The sequence below is a fragment of the Cylas formicarius genome, unplaced genomic scaffold (genome assembly GCF_029955315.1).
Source record: "Cylas formicarius isolate icCylForm1 unplaced genomic scaffold, icCylForm1.1 PGA_scaffold_6__28_contigs__length_40554024, whole genome shotgun sequence".
Lineage (NCBI taxonomy): Eukaryota > Metazoa > Arthropoda > Insecta > Coleoptera > Brentidae > Cylas > Cylas formicarius.
The window spans coordinates 16441628-16466617 of NW_026844347.1; the positions used below are offsets into that span (position 1 = coordinate 16441628).

At 34.3% G+C, this 24990-nt stretch overlaps 1 protein-coding gene across 2 annotated transcripts in view; it reads right to left on the bottom strand.

Moving 5' to 3' along the window:
- Positions 1-6368: 6368 nt before the first annotated feature.
- LOC132702794 (uncharacterized) overlaps positions 6369-24990 on the bottom strand; it is a 308632-nt gene continuing 290010 nt past the window's right edge. For both annotated transcript variants that reach the window (XM_060671578.1, XM_060671577.1), the window contains 4 exons: positions 22523-22674; positions 16174-16381; positions 11295-11683; positions 6369-7729 (listed from right to left, as the gene is read on the bottom strand). In XM_060671578.1, the coding sequence (XP_060527561.1) occupies positions 6722-7729; positions 11295-11683; positions 16174-16381; positions 22523-22674 (1757 nt within the window). In that variant the 3' untranslated portion in view covers positions 6369-6721. The remainder of the gene's footprint in view (positions 7730-11294; positions 11684-16173; positions 16382-22522; positions 22675-24990) is intronic.

Sequence of the window (24990 nt, forward strand, 5' to 3'; positions counted from 1 at the left end):
ATAGTTTTTGAGATATATATGTGCTTTTAACATAAAAGCAATGTTCAAAAATAAAATAATATTCTAAAATTTATAATTTATATCTAGGTGGCTGTGACGTAGGTTGTCCTCAAAAAGCAAAATGTTTGTTTATAACTGACAGTGACAGTTACCAGTGACAAACTTGGCAAAAATCACCTTATTTTTATTGTAAAATGCTTTATTCTGAAACAGAAAAACAATTTATTTTGCAAACGTTCGTTAAAGCAAATAAGAAGGCTAAATTGATTCAAAGGGAACTAACTATGTCTAAAACTCTGCAATGCACCTTGCAGACAAAAAAAAATTGTCATCGAATCTATGAAAAAATGCCATAATCATCCAACCTAGGCAAAAAGATGAGAACATTGGAAAGATATAAAGATAGCGATTTAAGGGCTGGTAAAGGTTTAATACATCATACGGCAAGATTGAAATCACTCCCAAAAAGCAGGATACAGTGCATTCAGAATTAGGCCGACCATAAAATTTACATGCAGGCAGAGAGAAAAAGGTTTCAGTTTTAAGGAATTAAAGGAAATTATACTTGTGTAAAAAAATGTTTTTTTAACTAAAGAGTTTTTTTTTCAATCAGTGGTATGATAAATCGTATAGGCGGCGGACGTGGGCCACGGAAAATCCTCATTGCTGAAGGGAATTTCATTTTCAAGGACGTCAAATTGTAAATGTGTGGTGTGCTATTTTAACCAACAGGATAGTAGGGTCCTCATTTCTTCGACGTTACTTTAAACGGTAATGGTTATCTAAATTTTCTTCAGAACGAATTAGAAAAGTCAACAAGACGGCCCTCGCACTTAATGTGTAGTATTTGTTAAAGACTATTTAAATCAAAGGTTTAATGAAAAGATTGGAAAAGATGGAACTATAAAATTTCCATCCAACAGCCCTGACTTGACGCCGATGTATTTTTATGGAGAACTAAATGCAAATATCATTGAAAACAGAGAGCATCTAAAAAAACTGATTAGAATAGAAGTTCAAATTCTAAATGAATATTCCCAATCTATCACTGATGCCTTTGAAAGAATACGGAGAACATATATCAGATCTTTTTTAAAAAATGAGGGACCAGTTGGACAATTCCATTTATAAAACTAATTCTTCTAGAATATTTTTTAATGTTGCGAATATAATGTTATAGGGAGTGGTCTCTTCTTTCTGGCTAGGTTGGATATTTGATGAAAGTTTTCATAAATTTGATAAAAGTTTTTTGTGTATGCCCTTTGAGGCAATTTAGCCTTCTTATTTGATTTAATAAACGTTTTCAAAATCATTGTTTTTTTCTTTGCGAATAAGGCATTTTAAATATGATACAAGCAGCATAGTTTTGCTAAATCTGTAACTGTCACTGTTAGTTATAAATAAACATTTTGTTTCTTGGTGACGACTTCACAGCCACCTAAGATAAAATTATAGATACATGAATATCATTTTATTTTTGAATGTTGCCAACCTTTTAAGAGCTGAACTTAGTACAGCCGTATTAAATACACGACGCAGGATAAATTCCTGCATAGACTGGGTTCACTGGGATGTCGGGCTCTTGTTCATAACCTTGCTTTTTTTTTTCAGAAAATTACCTGATGGCAGGCTACTCAATCATCTCACTCATAGGACGTTTTAAGCCTAGGAAAAATTCCTTTTTTAACTGCCCGAAGTTCATTAAAAGATACTGCTTCCCATTAGAGCAATTGTGACAAACAAATTTATTTAAAAAATGACTTCACTAAGCCGTTAAGAAACATGATTCTAATAATCTAAAATGTAGATGGTTGCGAAAAATGCAAAATATGTTTTTATACATGTTTTAAGTTGAAACTATTTTATAATGCGTCGTAATTCAAACACTTTGCTTATTGGTTGCTTCGTTACCACGGTGACGCACGTGTGTCAATACTTGACGTTGTATTTTGGTTGGTTTTGTTTAGTTTCTGTTATCGCCTTGGTGATGTGAAACCTTCAAGGAGGTTGTCCACCGTGGAGACTGTTGATTTTGTTCAATTTTTCTTTGTCCGCCGTGGAAGCGATTTATTTTCTTCAATATTTAAGATCTTGTTTATTTATTCCCGTAAGGGGTCGAAATTTATACTTCGGTCTTTCCTCTATTAGGCGGTACCGAAGAGTCGATCGCTGGTGGTACCGTTCGTCGTTGGGGACAGCATAAAATTTAATAACATTTTAAAAATTAATTGCCTTCCGTCAGAGGCGGGTAGGGAGATTTTCTGGCATCCCGGAACTTTGCTCTAGATAAATAGTTGTATTTAAAAGAAAAGGGAAATATTCGATAAATTTCTGCCGACGGATGTAAACGATTACCCCATTAAAATTCATTAAACCATTTTGGAGTAAAAAGCATCTCACAAAAAACATCCGATCCGATCTGATTAATTTTTTTTTCAAATTTTTAGGAACGTTCCAGACGACTTCGTTGTCCCATGTGGTCGAAGGTGAGTATTCTTCTGAAGCTAGGTCTTGATCGGAGAATAAACCCGGCATTTTCCGACATATTCGCCCTTAGTTTTCTTCATATTCTTCTAATAGCACCTTTGGTTCATCGCCCTGACAGTCTCATCTCTTCCAGAATGTGTAGCTGTTCGTAAATCATGGTGAAACAAGATCACCTCGTCGACACATTCTGGGGAAATAGCTAATTTTTTGCTGAAGGAATTCATTCTCTGCAGTAAATCGTGTTCGATAATATGGTAACGAGACAAATTTTCTTCACTGCGGGATTTTGCTCCAGAATTCAAAATTCGATTCAAATTTCGATATTTAGAAACATAAGTAAATAAGTCATAGTTTGCCGTGATTTGATTAATACATGTAGTGTGGTTTTCATACATAGAGATGCAGAGACGTTCTTCCATGTCGTAATCAATGCTATGAAATTCTTGCGGATATCAAGATAATAGGCCAAGAAGTTCATTGCTTTTCCCAGGTGCTTGCTCAATTTAGAAAGAAATTTCCTGTAACCGCAGCGACCATCGAGTGAGTTATGTTTTTGCTTCTTTGTTCTTATCCAGCCGTAATAAAGATATCTTGTCTGTACGAAGTAAAAACGGTTTGTGCTGCAGATAATGCCTGAAGGATTTAATAGACCAAACAGTGTCCACACATTCTTTTTCGTTAATATGATAGTGTGTTTCAGTGTTTGTAAACGTGACACTCTCATGAGAAATAATATTTTTTTCGAAATTTTCTCCATCTTGATACAAATCACATCCCGTTTCTTTTTCTCTAGCATCAGTTTGAAGTAGAATTTCTTTATTCACACATGGCCTATGTAAAAACAAAGATTTAGCAACGTCTGATTTAATATTGCCGAAAGCATTATGTTCGACTTCCCATTTAAATCCCATGTTGTTCCTTGGGAGTGAGGTTAGAGGAATTGTTATTTCAGCCATGTTAGCCAATTACATATTTCCAGGAATGATTGCAATTGTTTTTTCGTCTTAGGTAAATGTGGTGTCCGCGTTAATCTAGTTCTTCCAATGTAATTTTGTTTTTTTCGATGTTGAGAGATGAAAAATCTCAAACGTTCCACGACAAACATATATGTCGGAAGTGTGAGGGGAAATCTTTACGATAACATGATTTTCAAGCATATCCTGTAGTAAGTTATATAGAATAGTCTTTTTCCTGGGAGAAACTGGGTAAGGACGCTGTTGAATTGTTTTATGTTCTTTCAGGCGGATGCTATGTTGAGTAGTAGTCGTCGTAGGTTGAAATTGAAAACTGGAAAACAAATCCCCATAAAAAGTGATAGTTTCCTTCCTTATATTTTCCCGGAAAGATTAAATCAACAGGCAGTTCTTTCTTGGTAAAACTTGAAGGTGGACCGTCGTTCCAATATAAACTTTTTCTTTTGTTATTTCCAGCATAAATGCAGTTTCTAGATATAATTACATTATTTTCTTTAAGAAATGGAGCCCCAAGAATAATCTCTTCGTTAAATTCAGAGATGAGTTGAAAAGTGGAACTAACCTCTAGGTTGTCAATGGTAAAATCTATTTTAATTGCACTCGAAGAAGTAATATTCTTCAAGCCACACGCAAATTGTATTTGTTCCGACGAGGTGTAGTGCTTATTATGTAGGGAAAATGTTGGAGGTAAAATAGAGGTACGAATAATGTCGCCTGCTGATCTACAATCATTTAAAGCGCTGTAGTGGTTATTTTCAATTTTTATTCTTAGACGAGGCAGTAAAGAGTTGCAATGTTTTTACATCCGAGGGAAAAAAATTAGACCTTGTGCTTTCTCTCGAAAATTAGATTTACGTTGATAGGGAAATTTAACTGTGGTTGGTTTTGTGTCAACGAATCATTCTGTGCTGGTTCTGTTCCCTATGATATGGATTTTGTGGGCGATCTTTGTGAAAATGCATAGCATAACAAAATCTGCATGGAGAGGAAGGTTCACTAGAATTAACCCGACTAGAATGATTCTTTTGAGTGGTATTATGACCGTGAAATATAAGGGGAATATATTTATTTTGTCCTACCTCTTGGAAATCAATTTCTACTTGGGTAGCAATGTTTCTCAGTTCCTCTATACTAGTACATTCAAAAGGAGTGCGTAGAACAGCCCTAAGTTCAGGTTTCAAGAGATCCAGGATTTTCGAAGGCTTTATCTTTTCTGAAGTGGTTGGTACCAGCCGTTGAAAAAGCGCAATTTTCTTGGAAATAAAAACATCAACAGGTTCATTGTCTTTCTGCTCCTCTCCGTATAATTTGGAGGTTGCCTGAGCTATAGCACTTCTAGAATGAAAATCTGTCCTGAAACGTGACATAACTTAAGTTGAAGGACTAATATTGTTCTACCCAATTCAGTGCTGGACCCCGAAGACGAGTTATCGCAAAATTAACCTTATCGTAGTTTTCCACTTCGTTATAACACGAAAAATACTGCTCCAACTGCTTCAAAAATAAACAGGGATCTTCATAATCATAACCGTGAAACAAATATGGTAACGCAGGATACTCATGCTTATTTGTGAAGTTCTTTATTTTATACAAAGCAGATAAAAAAATGGAAGAGATACCTTTAATGACCTCTTCTGTGGTTGTTGACATTGTTGTATTGTATTAATAAGTCATATACGGTAAGAATGGGTTCGATGTAGAAACAGAATTAGTTTGGTTTTGGTGACGAAATCTTTCATATCTGCTTGGAAATTATCCATTCTGGCCAAGTGAATAATTCGTTAACACTCCACTTTTCTTCTATTGAGGTACGACATAAAATTCCACGAATTCTCGCGACTTGCAGAAATAGCAGGGTGTATGTCTTTTACCATTTTGGTTGGGCGCCATGATTGCGGATTACTCCTGGAATAGGTATATCGAGAACTGCTATCATACAAGAATTACTTCTGGGGAACTTTATTTCAAAAATTGAACTGAGGTGGCTTTCACTTGATGAAAATCCATTTATCAAAATAAATAAGAACTAAAATTTCAGATTTTCACGAAGTTATATTTTATGACATGCCAATTGTTTCGATAACACCGTGTCTTTATCAAATGTAATAATGTAACAATATATACATGACATAACTGAAATAGCTTAGGCCATGCTAGGGTGATTTCAAGTTAAAAATGCCAAATGAACATAACCGGAACACTATTCTAACTGAGCTACAAGCATTTGATATTATAAAGACCGTTATTTCTTATTTATTTAAATTTCATTGAATTAGTTGTTCTAAAGCTTTGCTAACACTCTCAGAATCAGCACGAATCGTTTCTGCAGCATTCTTAATTCTAGCCGCGAGATGTTCTGTTTTCAATACTTTCTGTACAAACTAAAGTTTTTAGTCTTTCCCATAAATATAATATAAGAGATTAAGGTCAGGCGACCTTGCTGGACAAGGACTTGTTGAGCCTGTTTCAGTCCACTGGTTTGTATAATTTTGATTGTATTGAAATTCTGTTATTCGTGAGGAGGCCCGCCATCGTGCTGAATCCACATTTGTTGTCTTCCATTGCAAGGAACATTATGGAATAATATTGGAAGATCATTTTCAATGAAACGTAAATAAGGCTTGGCCATGAGACCTTCGTCAATTATGAACGGACCAATGAGGCGGTCATCAATAATGCCACACATCAGATATTAACCGAAAATCTACCTTGAAAATGGGATTCCCGAGTTTGTTGTAGATTTTCACGTGCCCAAAAATGTGAATTCCTGATGTTGATAAGCAAGTAAAAAAAAACATGCATGTTGAGACAGTTTTGGGGTTGTCTGCACTCTCAGAGGGGTGAGATCTTAATCAGAGCGTAATACGCCGCTTGCATAGGGCAAACCTAAAAAAAAAACACCGCCGGTACTTAGTAACGTTTATTTGAATGAACCTCTTTTTTACAATAAATACGTAATAACCATGCAAACTTCAAAAATTTTTCCCTAACAATAATTTAAATACAAAGAGAGTGATGATCAACAGAGATAAAAACGACTCATCATATACATAAAAAAAATATCGAACGGATAGATAGACATACAAACTCGCATCGCTTATAATACTGAAACCGGGGAATATTTTCGTCCAACACAACCCATAAAAATACAAAAAAAAATAGAAATCGGCGCGGTGAAAAGACTTGACAAGACCGCCGCGTCGCATTATTATCAAAACGGACACCGCCTTTCGCTCGGGATCCTAAAAGTACTCCTCCGCTCACAATTGCGACGAGCTGGTGCTCTCGTCCTCCGAGTTGCTATCGGAAGTGCCTCCCTCACCGGCCAAATGCTCGGGACTGGGCAACGCCAACGCACCGTTCTTCTTGTCTAATTCGCTGGGCAGCGCGGGCAATTCAAGATCCACCTCGTTGTCTTCGTCCATGTCCACAAATTCGTGAAGATTAGCGTGGGAATGGTTCGAAACGCTATCCTTTGGTGTGCTTTGGGCGAAATTCGACCCGAAATCGACTTCCCTCGCGGAGGCGGACCTGGGTCTGCCATTTTCTTCCCTGCTGGGGGTGACGATCGCTCCCGACGAAGCGCTCAAGCTCAGAGGGTTCCGAATACGGGCACGCTTGTTCGACGGCGATTTGGTGGGAGTATTTTTCGGGGGCGTGGCGTTACGGAAACTGCGCCTAATAATTCTCGACGCCACCACATTCGGCCGCTCGTCCAGGTCCAGTACGTAACTGACCGAGTCTGATTTCTCGACGATCGCCTTGACGGTCGGCGAGGTCGGTTCCGAAACGTCGTCGGTGTCCAGATCGATCGAGTTCTTCGACTTGTAAGGCAACGTCCTGTCCCTGAACGATAGGGTACGTTCGAACTGCGACTTGGTGGCGCTGTGTTTCTCGCTGAAACTTGAATTGTAGCTGTTGGATCGGTTGTACTCGCCCGTTTGCTCCATCACGATGTTCATCACTTCGGTGTTCTGCTTCAGTTTATACTGAAGCTCCTCGTTGTAGCGGATCATTCGCCACTTCTGGTTTGCCTCCTCTTTGAATGATTCCTCCAGTTTGTCCTGCTTCTCGAGCAACACCTGCGCGTACTCGGTCTTGCGTTGTAGCTGATGCTGGAGATCCTCGCAGCGGGCTTGGAGCGCATTCGCTCGTTTCTCGGCGCCCATGAGCGATTCCAGCTTGTGCGTCACCTCGCCCAAGGTTTTCCGCAGGTTGGACACCTCCTCCCGTTTCAGTTCCACCACTACCCTGAGAGACTGCATTTCCTGAAAATATTTCGAATTGAATGGACCGAGTAACAGGAAAAGGCGCCGAGGTTAAAAACAAATGTAGCGCCTTTTGGCAATGTACGCGGTTTGTTCAAAAAGTAAGTTGACTTTTATAATTGGGCGATCTTTTTTTTTCTTATGTTAGTACACATGTCCGTGACATATATTTACGGTTTCAGCCAGTTTATAAGTTTCCGAGAGAAAAGTGTTAGAAGTGTCTTGCGTGCTCGGCGATTTTCTGCTGTCAAAAAATTGAACAAAGGATTTGCATAATGCAAAATGCTTGACAACGGCGTACAGTGGATCTAATTTGAGCAAAAAAATGTTTATAAGTGGTACAAGCTGTTTCAAGATGACCGAGAAGAACCTCGCTCTGGACGCCCCAGGACGTCAATAACTAAGCCTTGAAGAAGTGAAACAAATGGCGTTGAAAAATCGTGTTGAAGTAGCTGAAGTCATCGACATCTCCATTGGCTTGTGCCATAAAATTTTTTCCGAAGTTTTGGACATAAAAAGTGTAGCAGCGAAATTTCTTCCTTAATTTTGAACAAGCGGACTGTCGAAGGACAAAGGACAAAGGACTGTTAAACGACGTCAATAATGATCCTGCTTGTAAAAGTCATAATTGATGGTTATGACATCGAAACCAAAGCCCAGTCAAGTTCGATCAAATCTGCCCTGAAGTTATGCGCCATTTGCGAGAAGCAATACGAAGAAAACGTCCGGAATTATGGGAAAACAAATCATGGATTTTGCATAACGATAATGCTGACTCATTGTTGATAGTGTATATCTTTTTGGCCAAAAACAAAACCACAATGATGCCTCAGCCACCATATTCACCGGATATAGCCCCCTGCGACTTTTTCCTGTTCTAGTCTTGAGAAAGAAGCCATGAATGGAAGGAGCTTTGGAACGATTGAGGAGATAAAGGAAAAACAATATTAATTTTGATACCCTCGTATATATTACAGACAAAGTTTGATATCCGGAATTGTATAGAATTACTAAAGATAAATGTTTTCATGGATTGCCTGTAATCCACAACGATGATTTTATTGGATCTGTTTCTTAAAGCGAAAGAGTTATAAATCATTGTGCAACTGTCAAGGTTAGTGATCTTGCCAGTACAACGTAGGCGCAGTAATTGTACCGTAAACCGGGGCTACTTTGTCACCCCGGGGTAACTTTGTTTGATGTTAAAATCTAAAAAATAATGATGTTTTTTTTGAGGACCTACGAAACAACCCCCGACAGCCGGCTATATACCAACTATAGTGAAGAAACATTTAAAAAAGCCGTGAATGCGGTCCGAAATGGTACGAGACAGGTTAGATTATTAACACACTTAATCTCCTCATGTTAACGTATGAACTGTTTTAGAATGAAATTAATAACAGTTGATTCTGTTGATGTCTTTGATCTGCTATTGCGACATATTGCTTCACATGCTCGACTATTCATCAACCAGAGACGAAACATCTTATCTGATGTTTGAAACAAGTGAACTGGTTTTAGCAATATTTTATGATTTAGTTTAACGCAAGTGGATGCGTTTGGCGCAATAAAGTTAATCTTAAGTTGCAACTCTCCTTAACCGAATATCTTCAAATTCGAAGAAACAAAACTGCAACAAAAGCTTTGCAAATAAATTCTTTAGAGTTGGTATTTTTTTTCACAAAAGCAAAGTTAACATAATTTATGAGTTTTAAAAAAGTTTTGGTCCCATGGCTATTTAATATGTTGGTCAGTTACTCTTCGCATTACCATTATATGAATACCGTTTGGCATAAAACATATACTGGGGTAACAGTATTCCATATGACTCTAAGTATTTGAGTCACTTTTAAATCCCGCTTCAAGTTTCATAGCTTTTATCATTCGCAGATCTCCTCCCTATTTTCCTGTCGAATACAGCTGTGAGGATTATTTTCCCATCGATTGAACTATTGAGGCTTTAGCTGAATTTTTGTAATAACTTTCCATCTATTTGGCAGATGTTGCCGGATATGTATTAATAACTGGAAGAACATTTTCAAAAGAGGCACATGATATCGCAACGGTTATACTGGTTAACGCGGGAAACGATGCAAGGTGCGCACCTTGATAAAATAATCGACAACACAATGCCTACAATATCCATACTTTTTTGTAAAATTGAACATGCCATCAACAAAATTCTCAGGCCCATCATCGTTTTTGGGATACACTCTAAAATCCGAAGCTATCGATTTTGGGACCACCCTCGTATGTCCGTTGTCTTTTAAGTTGTTGAAGAATTAAAAAGACATTATTTTAGGATTAGTTAGTTATGAGGTATATGTATATCCCTATATTAATTTTTACATCAATTGGAAATCATTTGAGCTGGTTAAAAATATATATTAGTATAAAGTAGTTTTAAAAATTAAGCTCAAAATTCACTTTTTTAATCATTTAATTAACTAATAAAAATAAGATACATCTAAGGAGTTATTACTTTACAAGAGACTCTTTACTTAATATCGAAAAGCAGAATGAAAATATATTTTTTAAAAATAATAATATTTTTTAGCTTCCACGATCTCGGGATCTTTCAAAATTCAAAATAAAGTATATAAAACACGACACCAGTCTGTAGCAGAACTTTCAGGGGAAATTGATTTAACGTTCTATACTCTACGAAGGAGATTAAAAATGTGCGAGTTTTGGTTAGTCTCCGATTTGAACAATAGTTTTAGGTATAATCTTATGTTAATATTCTTTAGATATAATGTTATTTCCTATTAATAAATGTAATAATGGACTATAATAAGTTGAAAATTATTACAAATAGTAGTTCAGAACGCACAAAACACGTTTAAATAATTGAATTTTAAAGTATTGACTTTCTTGTCTGTTAATAATTGATTACTTGGATATTGTTTTTAATAGTAGATAGATCTACTGCTACAAATAAAATAAAATATGAAAAAAAAACATTTTGAGCTTAATTTTCAAAACAACAACAATTTTACACTAATATATATTTCTGAAAAGCTTAAACATGTTGTTCCATTTAACAAAATGCTTCATAACTAATAAACGGTTTGAGCAAGTAAAAAACAACAAAAAAAATCCCATAAGAACGATTTTTAAAACTCTTCAATAACTTAAAAGACAACGCGGATATGAGGGTGGACTCAAAATCGATAGTTTCGAATTTCACCCTGTATCTCAAAAACCAAGATGGTCATGATAATTTTGTTGACGGCATCTTTAATTTCAACAAAAATGTAGCTCAAACTCGCGTAGCTTGTAACTTTCTATCTTAAAAAATAACCAAGATACTCCATAAAAGTGCCCAAAAGGTACACCAAAATGCATTGTGTTCTCACCCCTAAGATTTTTAAGGTTGCTTTAGTGTAGTAGTAGTTTTGATCTATCTACTATATAAAGGGGAGTTTAGCTTTAAAAATGTCCAATTTGACCCAGCCTGTAGAAAACAGTGTTACCCCACCTTGTCAGACATTTAAATGGGAAGCAAAGGACTTGATGCGAGCGTCAATTTATCGTCATAATGACAGTAAAAATGATTACAAACCTCCATTTTAATTCCCTTACAACCACTTGAATTTAACAGTTGTTCATTTTCATCCCTCAGCTGACGATTTTCCTCCATCAAAGCTGCAATCTTTTCCGTTATCGACTCCAACTCTCCCTTGAGCTTAACCTCCTTGTTCTCGTAGTCGTGTTTCCATTTCGCGCTCTCATGTTTTACTTTTTCCACTTCAAGTCGTTCCTCGTCAATTTGTTTCCTGATCGAGTCGTTCTCTTCGCGTAAAATATCAATCGACTCGTGGTGGAACTTCTGCAGCTTCTCCAATTGGAGTTTGACCGCGTCCAATTCTTCCTCGTGTTTCCGACACAGGAAATTTGCGTGTCCTTTTTCATCTCGCAGCTGAGCTTCGATTTCGGCGTGCTGGAACGTCACTGAAAAGACGAGTCGAATCATATGTAATATTATGTAGCACAATTTTCTTTTGCAATTGTTCGCAACTTTGCAAATACAATGTGGATGCAGTTAATGCGCGGATTTCACGAAAATAGCTGCGTAACCACTAGGTCATATAGAGAGTGAGTCAAAGAAAGAGTATTGGTTTCAAAAGTTATGGGAAAATGGTAATTACAAAAGATGTAAAGATTATTGGAAAGCACAATTTAAAATTATTTTAAAAGTATAAAGGTTAGCTGCCATTTTTTTAAATGGAGCACCTCATTTTTAAATTTTGCTTTGACCTCTTTTTGAAATTATTCAACTTTTTTTTATTAATAGTAATACATACCTTAACATAAGAACTTTTCAAATATTTTAATTTTCAAAATTCTAGTTTTGACAGCGTTATTCGAAGATGGCGTATAAAACATATACAAAGATGTTACTCGATTTTCTTTATTGGCACAGCATATACGTATTATTTCAATTTCTGAAAGATATAGATCCTCCCTATATATTTTCCTTTTGGGAAGTGTGCAAGCATTTTTATAGAAATCCAATACCTGATTTTTAAGTGAATTTGTTTCATATTTTATCTATAACCAGGAAAAGCAATCCTCAATTTTCGGAAATACTTATGGAACCAATTAAGGAGACTAATGTTATAAAATACTTGGGAGTAGTGGTTGATAAAAATCTCAAATGAGCAACACACAATTATTTGTTTAGAGCAAAAATTTTATAATCCCCTTCATAGGCCTACAATGTAGGTATCCCAGATTCGCTTCCCTGTACAAGGATCTCCGCTAGTATTATATCTACAGCAAAGGTTAAATGAGAAAAGTTTAAGAGGAATTTTAGGAAAAAGGGTTTTTTTTATTAGGGTTAAATTGATAGCTGTCAAAATGTACTGTCATAATACGAATAAGATAGCGTATATGGCATGTCTCAATCGGCTTTTGTTACCTCGCAACCTGCATTTATTTTCCTTTTTTTATGGTGGCCATATTGGATTTTTTGATATTTGGAAAGAAAGTAAACTTTCCAGTTCAGCAATGACTCACAAGTGTACAAAAGATTTTATTACACCTTACAAAGTGAGGTCTTAATTATCTTAGAAGTGGGTCATCATTTTATTTAACATTAATACTAATAAGTAACACATTAAAAAAAACCATAAACGTATTATATTTTCAATAGAATATGAACGTAAAGAACGTCTTTTCCACGAGTCAGATGTTTTGTATAACCCTAGCAATTATATTTCTGTTAACGTTTCTAAATGTATCCAAAACTCTTTCTCACAAGGTCTCTCGAGGATCAAAAAACTCATTTAATGAAATAATTATTTCGTCAAACTGCCCGCTTAAGAAGTTCATGACTTGAATTATTTAATGTCAAATCAGGGCCCTTCTTAGATGGAAATAAAGCTAACAAATTAATCATGGCCTACCTATTATATGATTAAGATTCAACGTTATCAAGTGTGACAAAATCTTTTGTGCACTGAACTGATAATTTTAGGCTATTACCAAAAATCGAAAAAGACACGCTGTCTTATTCGCCTTAAAAAGTGAATGAATAATGTGACATTTTGACAGCTGTCAATTTAACCATTTTGGATTTACTGGTGAAAAACGAAATCCGCTGATATTTTCCAAACCGTCAATCTGAAGTCGGTTATTAAACGCACTAAATTTTCTTTAAAACTGCCCAAAAACTATATTTTGGATAACTTTCCCATATTTGCCGTTTATGATTAGTTTCTTTAGTGTAACAAACTTTATTAATGCTCCAATTTTAATTAAGATTAAATTGTAAGAAATCCAGGCGTATTAAACTAAGGTGTCTACTATATCCATTTTTGCGAAATTAAAAAATAAGAAAAAACTTTAAATAGGTACTTCAAGTTGAAGAACCCTCTATATGCAAAGCTTAGGTTTGTGAAATCGACAGGTCAATTTTTTTGTGTCAATTAACCAGTCAATTGACCGAAATAATTATAAAAATACAATGAAATTTCACCTATTCTATGATTTTTTTTGTCACATCCACTACACACTACTAAAGGACATAAAACCGTAGAAATCGCTAATTTGTGTAAAGGAAAGATATGACTTCAAAAGTTGACAAAAGCGGTACATAAATTTGTATCACATTTTCACGTAAATCCGAAATAGTAAAAAAAATATTTTGGATTTGTATTGTCATTTTTGTTAAGTCTATAGCATGTAAATTACATCGCAGAAAACATACATTGGAAATACTCTATTGATTATGCTTTATTTTTTCAAAATATTTACTGGCGTACCACTGGTTTTATCTGTGAAACAAAACTTTGTTATTGCAAGTCTAGACAAGTCAGTGCATGTAGAATAAACATCCAACAATTAGCGTGTTCTTCAGTAGTTCAGTAGTTTGTGCCTTGTGCAGTGAAAGTTACAGTTCGCAAAATTATTATTTCCGAGGTGTTTGACTCAAAAGGAAATAGAGGCGGCTATGGAAGAGACTGTGATGGATGAGGACAATTACAATGAAAGTAGTAAGTATTATTTGGATTTACATATTCTTATGTATTGTAGCATTCTATTTATTGAAAATTCGTACAAAAAATATTCCACCCGACGTGGATACCTTGACTGACGAAGAAGATATGAACGACAGCATAAATCTAAGAAGGTTTGGGGAACCAACTGATATAGTTGGAACTTTCAAGTTACATGCACCGAATGATACGGCTGTCCTTCAACAGTCCTGTAATTCATCAACTACTGAACCTGAATGGGACTCATCAGATGATGAAACCCTGGAATTCAAAAAAAGAAGTATGCTTTCTGTAAACGACAGCCTTGCTTCTACTGTCAAATGGAAGAAAGGTCAGATTTTTTATGACGAGGTGATTGATTTGATTTAAAATGTTACATTGCTTTGCGACTTTTAAAAACGGATAAAACAATTACTCAAAGAAATCTTGCACCTGCCATAGATGAAGTGCGTTATGATAATCAAGGTCACCTCATGATTGTTCATGCCAATAAAGTCCGAAGGAGATGTAGAATCTGCCACAGATACACAATTTACACTTGTAATAAGTGTAATGTGTGCATTTACATGCTTCACGCTTTGTAAAATATCACCAAAAATGAAACCGGGTGTTACCAGTAGTGCGCTCACGCAGCATAAAATATTATGCGTTTTCTTTGTATTAAATCAGGTTCTATTTGGAGAACAATCTACTTTTACTTGTTTTCTGCCGAATTTGATTTTTCTTTTGTATATTTATGTATAAATTATATGATACATCTTATGCGCCCCAAAACATTATTTGATGTTTGTTCCTAGTGGTCCGTTTTCGCACCAGTATTTTTTTGAATTCGAGTTTTTATTTTTTTTTTGACACATGTAATGTATTCTTAAGTGCAACAAAATAAATAATTTCAGAGCAAAAAGTATTTTTTTATTTTTTTTTGTGCTTGGTATAATATGGGTTAAGAATGTTTAGGTGTGATCTTTCACCCTTTCTTGGTTGCACTATTTTGCAATGCGTAATTTTATACAGTCCATATATCATATACATTCCACACTGTTTGTTTGCTTATTGCCAAAAATTAAAAAAATTAACTTCTCTCACAACCAAAAATTCGATCTCATCGATTTTTAGAAAATAACAAGAAAACGGTTACAAGAACTTGGAGACATTGAAATTGCAAACAGCGGTCACTAACCAACAACACAACAACACTATCAAAATGGAGCGTGCAGACGCTTTATCATTGGCTGGTAAAAGACACATGACAACAGACCCTCTTTTCTATTTAAAATGTTTTTTAGAAGTAGCCACCGACCGCACTTAAAATATAAACGCTCAAGTTTGATTAATGTAGTGACCTTATTATTATAAAAGAACTTCCTTTTGTAATAAGCAAGTGTATAATTTGTTTTGAACATAATTCTGTTAAAAACTTATAAGCCATACAATAAATATAGAAAAAAAGAAAATCGTTGATGTTTGTAAGTAAAAACTAATAACTTATTAGCAAATCAATATCATAAAATTTTCAAAGGTACCTAAAACATTATATCTTGATTAGTTGAATTGGACAAAAAAGTTGATTTAGTACAAGGTGATTTCTTGTGCATTTTAAAACGCATTTTTCTCCTGAGTGTAAATTGGACATCACAAACATCTAATAATTGATTATAAAATACGTATTACTAGAATACATTTACTATTTTATTTTATTTAAAATATATTAACATTTAAGAAGTGGCTAATTAATCAGCCCCAGCAGGAACGTTGTCTGACACAATCATGCATACGGAAAGAAAATATCTCTCCTCCCTGCTTTTTCCTAGTACAGTTATACCGAAAAACTCCCGCACTTTCGAGTTATGGCGGATCTGCCATTAAGTAACGACACATATTTGAAGAGGATTGATAACGCAATTTCAAAATGAAACCAAATTGTATTTGATGTCAACTTACATTGGGCTACTTGGTTCCGATGTTTCTCGATCAAACCAGTGATATCCTTCCGATACCTGACGCGTTCCTCTTCAATAGTGGCAGCATTTTTTGATTTCTCGTCGGAAAGTGCTTCCTCCAGATGCTGGCACGCGAGTCTCACCTCCTCTGCTTCGAGGCGGAATTTGTCGACTTGGCGCCGAAGGTTTGGCACTTGGTATGCTTCGACCTGCGATACAGTAAAACAGTAACTGTCAAACTAGCTTGGAAATAGTATATTATGCAATGAGTGCGGTAAACGGCATTTGACTCACACGAGCGGAGCGCAGCGGAGCGAATGTTTAATAAACGAGTGACTTTTTAAAATTTTTGTCTACGATCATTAGTTTTTGGGTACATTTCTGCAAAAAAAACACGAATCATTGACATGACATGACACTGACATGACCGTCAAAATTGTCAAATGTCACAACTCAAGGCGAGAACATCCGATTGCTCCCAAACCCGTGCGGTAAAATACCGACAATGGAACAGGCTGGGATCTGTGGGAAACGAAACTGATGTGGTAAAGTGACGCATTTTACAGACCGGGGTAGAAAATAGTATATTATGCAACAAGTGCGGTAAACGGCATTTGACTCACAAGTTTATTTGACACGAGCGGAACGAGTGACTTAAAAAGTCATGTCACGATCGTCAAAATTGTCAAACGTCACAACTCAAGAAGTGGTAAAGTGGCGCTTTTCTCACGTTAGATCAGTATGTAATTATTCATTTTACATTTAAAATATGAATTTCTTATTATTATAGTAAACTAATAAGGTACAAAAATACGGTACAAATAGTGAAATTCGTATATTGCTATATATATTGCTATTTTAATTCCGATTCAAAATAACTGTCAAAGATCTTTTATTTAGATTAATAATTGGCAACGCTAATGTCAATGTGAATGTGTTCATTTTTAATCCGTAGCCTACTTATTCTTAAAGAACTTTTCAGGCTCAGCGACTTACCTGAAATAAAGAATTACAATGCAAATATCTCGAAATCGCCATGTTTGGTCAAAAGAACTATACTATAAATTTTTTGCTTAGAAATCATCACTCTGGAAAAGAAATCATTTCAATGAACACATTACATTCCATTCCATTTCATCCGATAACATATGGAGGGTGGTTCGATACCATTATTTTTGCGAGTTTAACCAAAAACTACTTTTTGGCGGGTTCATTACCTTATCGCTCTGTATACTGACATATTATGTTATATTAGATAAAATAAAGTAAATCATATAGAAAAATTGAATTGCTTATTTCAAAAAGCACCTATAAATAAATACACTGTATTTGCACCAACAAACATACCATTTTTAATTGATTAGTTTTTAGCACAGTGTAAAAAATAATATTTTAAAGTTATACTGGGTGATTTCTAATTCAAGGGGGTGATTCTTGAGTCCATTAAAAAGTAACACTTTATATAAACATATGTCCTAAACGTCTTAAATTTTAAGGGTGGTAAAGTTTTCAAAAACAAAATATATCTAATACTGTAACACTATAATTTGTAATACTACTTCAGATATTTTAATGAAATTTGGCGCACATGTATTATGTATTATGAGGCATTATTTAGTGTACTACAATTTTTTCGAAATACACCAGTGGCGACCGTACGGAATTTCACCCGTCTATTTTGGCAGATATTGATGGTACACCACTGATTTCTCTTATAATAAAAATTATTCTCACAATTTCCAATCACTTCTAAAGAAATTTAATTTCTTGATTTTTTCAATCGGATGTGCGGTTTTCAGTTCAAAAAAAAAACCTCTTCTATGTATGGAAATAACAATATCGCATGCATGCAGAAATTAGTTTATATTTTTTAGTGAAAACTGTGCGATGGATTAAAAAGTAATTAAAGAAATCAAATCTGTTCAGAAATGAATGCAAATGTCTTTTTTTTTAAGGCAATCTGTGGCTGTCTATGACAAATAATATTTTGGCCAATTTAGTCGCCAATGCAATGGTTAAATCGAGAACTTTTTTTTGTGAAATATAAAATAACTACCTAAATAAAGTATCTAGTTTTTAGTTACCAACCAGCGTCCTTCGAAAAAAAAATATTAAAAGACTGTTCTCTTTACGTTTACAGTTTTAATGAAATAATATAACATTCTAGCCACAAGGTAAATAATAAATGATTCTTATTTAAAAAAAAAAACATACTACGTATTCGTACGATATTTTGAAGTATTTTAATAAAAGAGAGACAATTACTTAAATAAGAAATAATAATAATAGTTGTCTGCATGCATTAACGAAATTGTTGAGGAGAAACTATTTTTTTAAGCGAAAACCGTACATCGGATTCAAAAAATCAAGAAATTTAATTTCTTTAGAAATAATTGGCGATTGTAAGAATAATTTTTATTTTAATAGAAATCAGTAAGTAGCGTACCATCAATATCTGCCAAAACAAACCAATTGATATGATACACTAAATGACTTTAACTAACTAAATACTTTACCATCCTACCTACGAAGTATTCCTCTCAAAATGGACCCCTTAATTAGGGACATTCAAATAGAAAACACCCGGTATATCTCATTTATTATTTGTTTTATAAAAAATATATTTACTACTAAAGTTATAGATAAGACTAATAGAAACAATTTAAAATTATTTTTAAATATATGGGGCGATTCATAAATATGCGGGAAAGCAAACTCATATATTTTAAAACGGAATACCCTGTATATTATTGCAAGGTTTATTACACGTGTGTTCGGATATATGGCCATTTTTTTAATAAAAAATAACCTGCATATTTTTGACGTAATTTCCGATAGCCGTAATTTTATTATGCCAAGAATTTTATAAAGTGATCATTTATCCTATACTTGTCTTGAAGTTAGTTCGAGTAAAAATAAAAAATATTATTTTTCTTGAAGAAATAAAAGGAAACATCCAGTATATTATACTTATATTTTTATTTATTAATTATGCCTACACTTAGTATTTTCTGAGATAAACACATTATTATCTACAACAACAAAATCCGAAAATTTGTCAAATTATGAGAAAATATCGCAATAAGCAAAGAAAAATAATAGTGAAATTTTTATTTTTGTGAACAAATGTTTCCGTTCTTTCCATTAATTTAGAAATTTTGCTTTTCTTAAAGCCAAAAATATTATTAAACTATAAATAATGCTTTCAAATCGCGTCTGTAAGTGCAAATGTAAGTTGAAACCTGCCAATGTTTCCTCAATTAATGTGTTGTAAATTTTCTTACTGAAATCTAGAGAGAAGAATGCATTATTAGCTATGAGAGTTTACAAGAAACAATATACCGGATAGAAGGCCTCTAAAAGAACGCTTGAAAACTTGATGAAACGTTTTATTCGAACCGGAAGTGTTGTTTATGAAAAGAACGAAAGAGTCAAACTGTAGTGAACGATGAAATGAATATCATCAGTTTTGTGAATAATATTTTGCAAAAAAAAGATGCATCCTTATCACGTACTTATCAAGAATTTAAAAAGAACGATTATCAAATTAGATAAACATTTTGTGAACCGGCACAAGAAAGAATTTTTGATATAGATAATTTTTTCGAATATGTGTTACGGATGAATCGGCATTCCCACATAATTTTCCTTAAGTGTTCGGAGTGATATAATAGGAAATAACGTTGTAGGACCTCATTTTTTTGAAAATGTAGTGAAAATAATTTTAAATTCTTTATTTTAGTTGAAGCCTATAACTTTTGTTTATAATATTTTTCTCCAAAAAGAGAAAACACAAGATATAACAAGATATACACTTTGACACACTATTTGTACACTAAAATAACTTGAAGTTTTGTCTTTATGTTTTCTTGATATTTTTTACAGGTTCAGAGATGAGGTGTTATCCCAACATTAAAGAGCCATCGTATAGTGCTTGAGTGATGTGTTACGTTACCTTCAGTAATGCTGAACGTCAAAATAACATCCGTGGCTAATATTTTCCGAAAACGTCCGATCGCTATCAAACCTGTGACTAAAGGACCGTAAACATCCGTGGTACTAACGAAAATGACGTTTTAATTGTGCATTTGAGAGTAGGAAATAAAAAACAATTCTTTTCACTCACATCTCGACTATTTGCTAATACTTTATAAAAATAATAACAAATATATGGAAGCGAAACCATGAAAAACCTGGGAGACATACCCCAAGATGATCTCCGCCCCTCGTCAAAAATTTCGGCACGCGTTTTAACCATTTCACGGCATTCAACGCGATCAACGAAGATTTCTTCAACAAATAACAACCCAGTGCGCATAACAGCAAGTCAACAGTCATCTCTAACAAATTAAACATTCTTGGTCGGGGAAACTGGAGCCGCGCAAGCTTTGTCGACCATACATACTAAACTAGTAAACTTACTTTTCGTTTCAAGTTTTTGAATTTCGTCTTCTGTTTTACGAACAGTTTTTTCACGTTCGCCAGTTTCATCGTCGACGGTGGCAAAAACAAACGCGGGCCGCAAAAAAATTAACGCGAAAACCACAAAGGCGCATATTTGGCAAACAGATTTTCTTCAAAGTCCTCGCCTAATCGATCACTTTCGAATACTGAATAGGTAGCGACAGGTGAACGAGAACTTGCAGTAGAAAGAGAGGTCCGAGGTTGTGAATTTCACTTCTAGGCGGCATCTGATCACTATGTTGGAATTTTAGCAATTAGAAATAAATAAGAACTAAATGTCACATTTGATAAAGACAGGGTGTTGTCGAAACAATTTTCATATAAAAATATATAATTTAAATTCTAGATTTCCATCAAGTAAAAGCCACCTCAGTTCAGAATTATTGTAGGCGAATGATAGGCAAAAGTGGGCCGTAATTCCTGTTTGACGTATAATTCCTCGGAATTCCAAGGAAATCAGCAGCACATTGACATTAGTGTTGACACTCGTTAATCTAAATAAATAGTATATTATACCGCGTTTGAGTTACGTGTTTATTTGGCACGAGCGGAGCGCAGCGGAGTGAGTGTTTAATAAACGACTCGGATCCGTGGGACAAGAAACTCACATGGAAAGTGGCGTTCCCCGCACTTTAGATCGGTGTATAATTGGCTATTTTACAGAAGGGATTAGAAAAATAATATAAAATCAACAATACGATCTGTCACTGTTTGATTATATTTATATATGAGAAGATTGACGACACAGAGTTTCTCGAGTATTTTTTTGTTACTAAGTATGCCGTATTTATCTAGGACGTTAGAATTTTTAAAAATATAATTAAATAATTAAATGCCTATAAAGTGTTTTCAGAATGTTTTTTCATTATTGTTTTTTTATACATTATTTCTATTGTTTATTAACTTATGTTTTGAATAAATAAATATTAATAATATTATCTTGTGTTTCAATTGAAACACTAATGACTAAAGTTTGGTAAAATAAAAAATGCTAACAATTTATATCAATAAATCATTGTACTCTTTTATTTCATTGTTGCAATTAGTAAATTTGATATATTATCACGGAACATGCACCAAGTTTTGGCAGTATTAGTATTTTAGGTGTGCAGTTATTATAAAAATCCCATATGAACAACTATGAAAAAAAGCTTGACGACATGACCACCGATTGATCATCAATAAGTGTAGACACGGCATTTTACGGCAATTTTGTTTCAAAATATTATGTCTACAAAATGGCTATTTTGCGGAAGGGAGTGGAAATAGTATATTATGCAAGAAGTGCGGTAAACGGCATTTGACTTACGAGTATATTTGACACGAGCGGAGCGACTGTTTAATAAACGAGTGACCGAACGTGTTGCATACTTTTTGGATACATTTTCGCAAAAAAAAAACACGAATACATTCACCGACATGACCGTCAGAATTGGCAAACGTCAAAATTCAAGGCGCAGGTAATATCTCCGAAAACATCCAATTGCTTCCAATCCCGAGGGGTAAAATCCCGGAAATGTCCGAAGTGGCTCGAGTCCGTCGGAAACGAAAGGCATTTTACAGAGGAGAGTAGAAAAAAATAATTGTTAAACTCTACTTGTTTATGTTTTTTTCTCAATTTCTCAATTCAACCTTAGAATTAATAAATTGTATAAATTTTGAGTTAGAAATGAAAACAACTTAGGGCTCATTTACTTAACATCTAAGCTTACATTTACTATTGATTTTGTGTGTCACTTGCTATTCCTTTCGAAATAAGTTGGAAGTGATAAAATTACATAATTTGAACAACAATATTTAAAATAATTATTATTAATCATTCAAATATTTATATTTATTTAACTATAATTTAATTTGTATTATATTTGCTTCAAATGAATACTTACATTGAAAACTAGATGTTGGACTAGAACTGCTAGGGCTTCGGCGACACGGGGTACCGGGGGTTGCTGTTTGACGGTCGCGCGGTTGTTTTGCGATGGCTGGGATCGGACCGACGGGGATGTTCGACCCCCTTTCACCGTAGATTTGCCACACTCTGAAAAATAAAAAAATCGTATAAATATTTCTGACAAGCGTAAAAAATATATCAATAGTTTAGAAAAGGAGCACACGTAGGTAGGTTAGATAAAGGCAAGCAGTGGTCCTCTTCGAAATATGTTCCTATCGTATAATAAGAATTTGTAAACGTGGTTATTTTTTAAAAATATTTTTATTCAATATGACATATTGAATAAAAATATGGGAAACGTAAAAAACGGAATTAAAAAATCAGTTCTAATTATTAATCTTCCGCAATATACGACGAAAGCAAGAGAGGGCAGATAGATTTCAATTACTACGATCGAGGATGATGTAATGTTGCAGTTGGTGCAACATATGGGACTTTTTATACTAACTGCACAATTAAAATACTTATATAAAATTATTGGGGTTGTGCAGTAGTGGTTTCGTAAAGGATTTAGCTCATCTTCGGCCCTTGCGGTGGTTACAGATATTATTTAGGCTCGTGATCGCGGTCTAGAGAGCGTCTTTGCATTGCTTGATTACTCCAAAGTATTCGATACGATTATCCAAATACCACCCACTATCCACACTTAGGTGGAGAATGGATCATTAAATGTTGTCAGATCTTATTTTTGTGAAAGGTCACAACAAGTTTTGGTGGACGGATTTTTTTCAAACACCAGTAGTGTGGTTTCTCTATTTTTTATAATCTACACTAAAGAGCTCCTCAAATGTTCTACCTCAGGTAAGGTGCAAACTTTTGCTGATGACATACAGCTTTGTTATTACATTCTTTGTACCGATTTAATTCTACTAAAGGATCTTTCTGAGCAACACGCGCTAAAACTAATTGTATCCGAATTCAGATTAATGCTATTTGGCAAGAAGACAAATGTCAAATTTGAGTATTAGCGTTGAGTTCCACAATATAACATTTAGTGAACCGGCAAGTAAGTGGTGTTCTGCTTGATTGCAATTTGCTCTTTACGGAACAAAATTCTCTTTTTCTACTTCTACGACCGTTAGTTTTTGCGTACCTTTTCGCAAAACAACACGAATTCATTTACTGACATGACCGTCAGAATTGACAAACGTCAAAATTCAAAGCATGGGAAATGGCTCCGAGAGCATCCGATTGCTCCTAAACCCGTGCGGAAAATCCAGGAAATGTCCGAAGTGACTCGGATCCGTGGGATACCAAACTAGCGCTTCCCGCACGCTAGATCGGTGTGTAAATAGGCATTTTACAGACGAGAGTAGAAAAAAATAATTAACTTCGTGGGTGTTGTCTTGTACATGGTTAGCATAAAGCTCTTTTCTTACTTTCGAAAGTCTTAAAAATAAATTCAAGCTGAACTCTGATTTTTCTTTGTTCTTCTTTTTAATTAATTTATTGGTTTCTTTTACATAAATTTGTTATTGTAGTCGTGTTATTGGAAACAGTAGATAATGATATATTCACTTTCTTTTTGGCACACAATTTATCTTAATGCGTACAGTTATAAGTTTACACGCTATCTGCATCAACTAGATTTTAGTCTGGTTAACTAGGGATAAGTTTGAATAGCCTTAGATTACACTTCACCCTGAATATATTTATATTTTCTTTGTTTTGAATAAAGTCGATTATTATTTTTTTCATTATTATTAATCTTACGAAAAATTGCAAAAATTGCATGAGGTACCCTTATTTCAAAAAATTGAGCAAAATGGTACTAACAATTAATACTATATTATTAATATTACCAAAGTAAAAAAAAAATATTTTTTCAATAATTTTAAATACTGTCGCAAATTTTTGTCTCAGGTCCGTTTAAATTGTAAAATTAGACAAACCTTTTTTGTGAAACACAAATGTTTTATGGCCATGACATTCAATAACACTTAAAATTTTTTATAAAAATTCTATATAGAATCCGAAATTTGTTGAATCTACGGTTTTCAAAGACTGCCTGAAGTACTTTTGGTTTATTTCCTTCATCACATGCAGTTTGAAGATGTTTATTCTTATTGCGTTTAAACTCCAAGAACTCCGTCTGTTTGAAACTAGTTAAAATTCTATTATTATAACACTATTAATAGTGTTGTTTGTTTATCTAGATGTCGCCTATTCAAGATATCTGCTTCTTCATGTGCTGGTTCATAATTATCTCTAGATATTAAAACTAACTTTGCTAACTTAATCAATGTTAACTGTCTTGGAGGCATTTGAAATATATATATTTTTATAATCAAGCAACTATTTACTATTTGACAATAACAATCAATGTCATAACGTTTACTCCAAAGTCTCAGCTCTTTAGGTAATGGATATCAGTGATGATACACAGTAGGTACTATAAAAAAT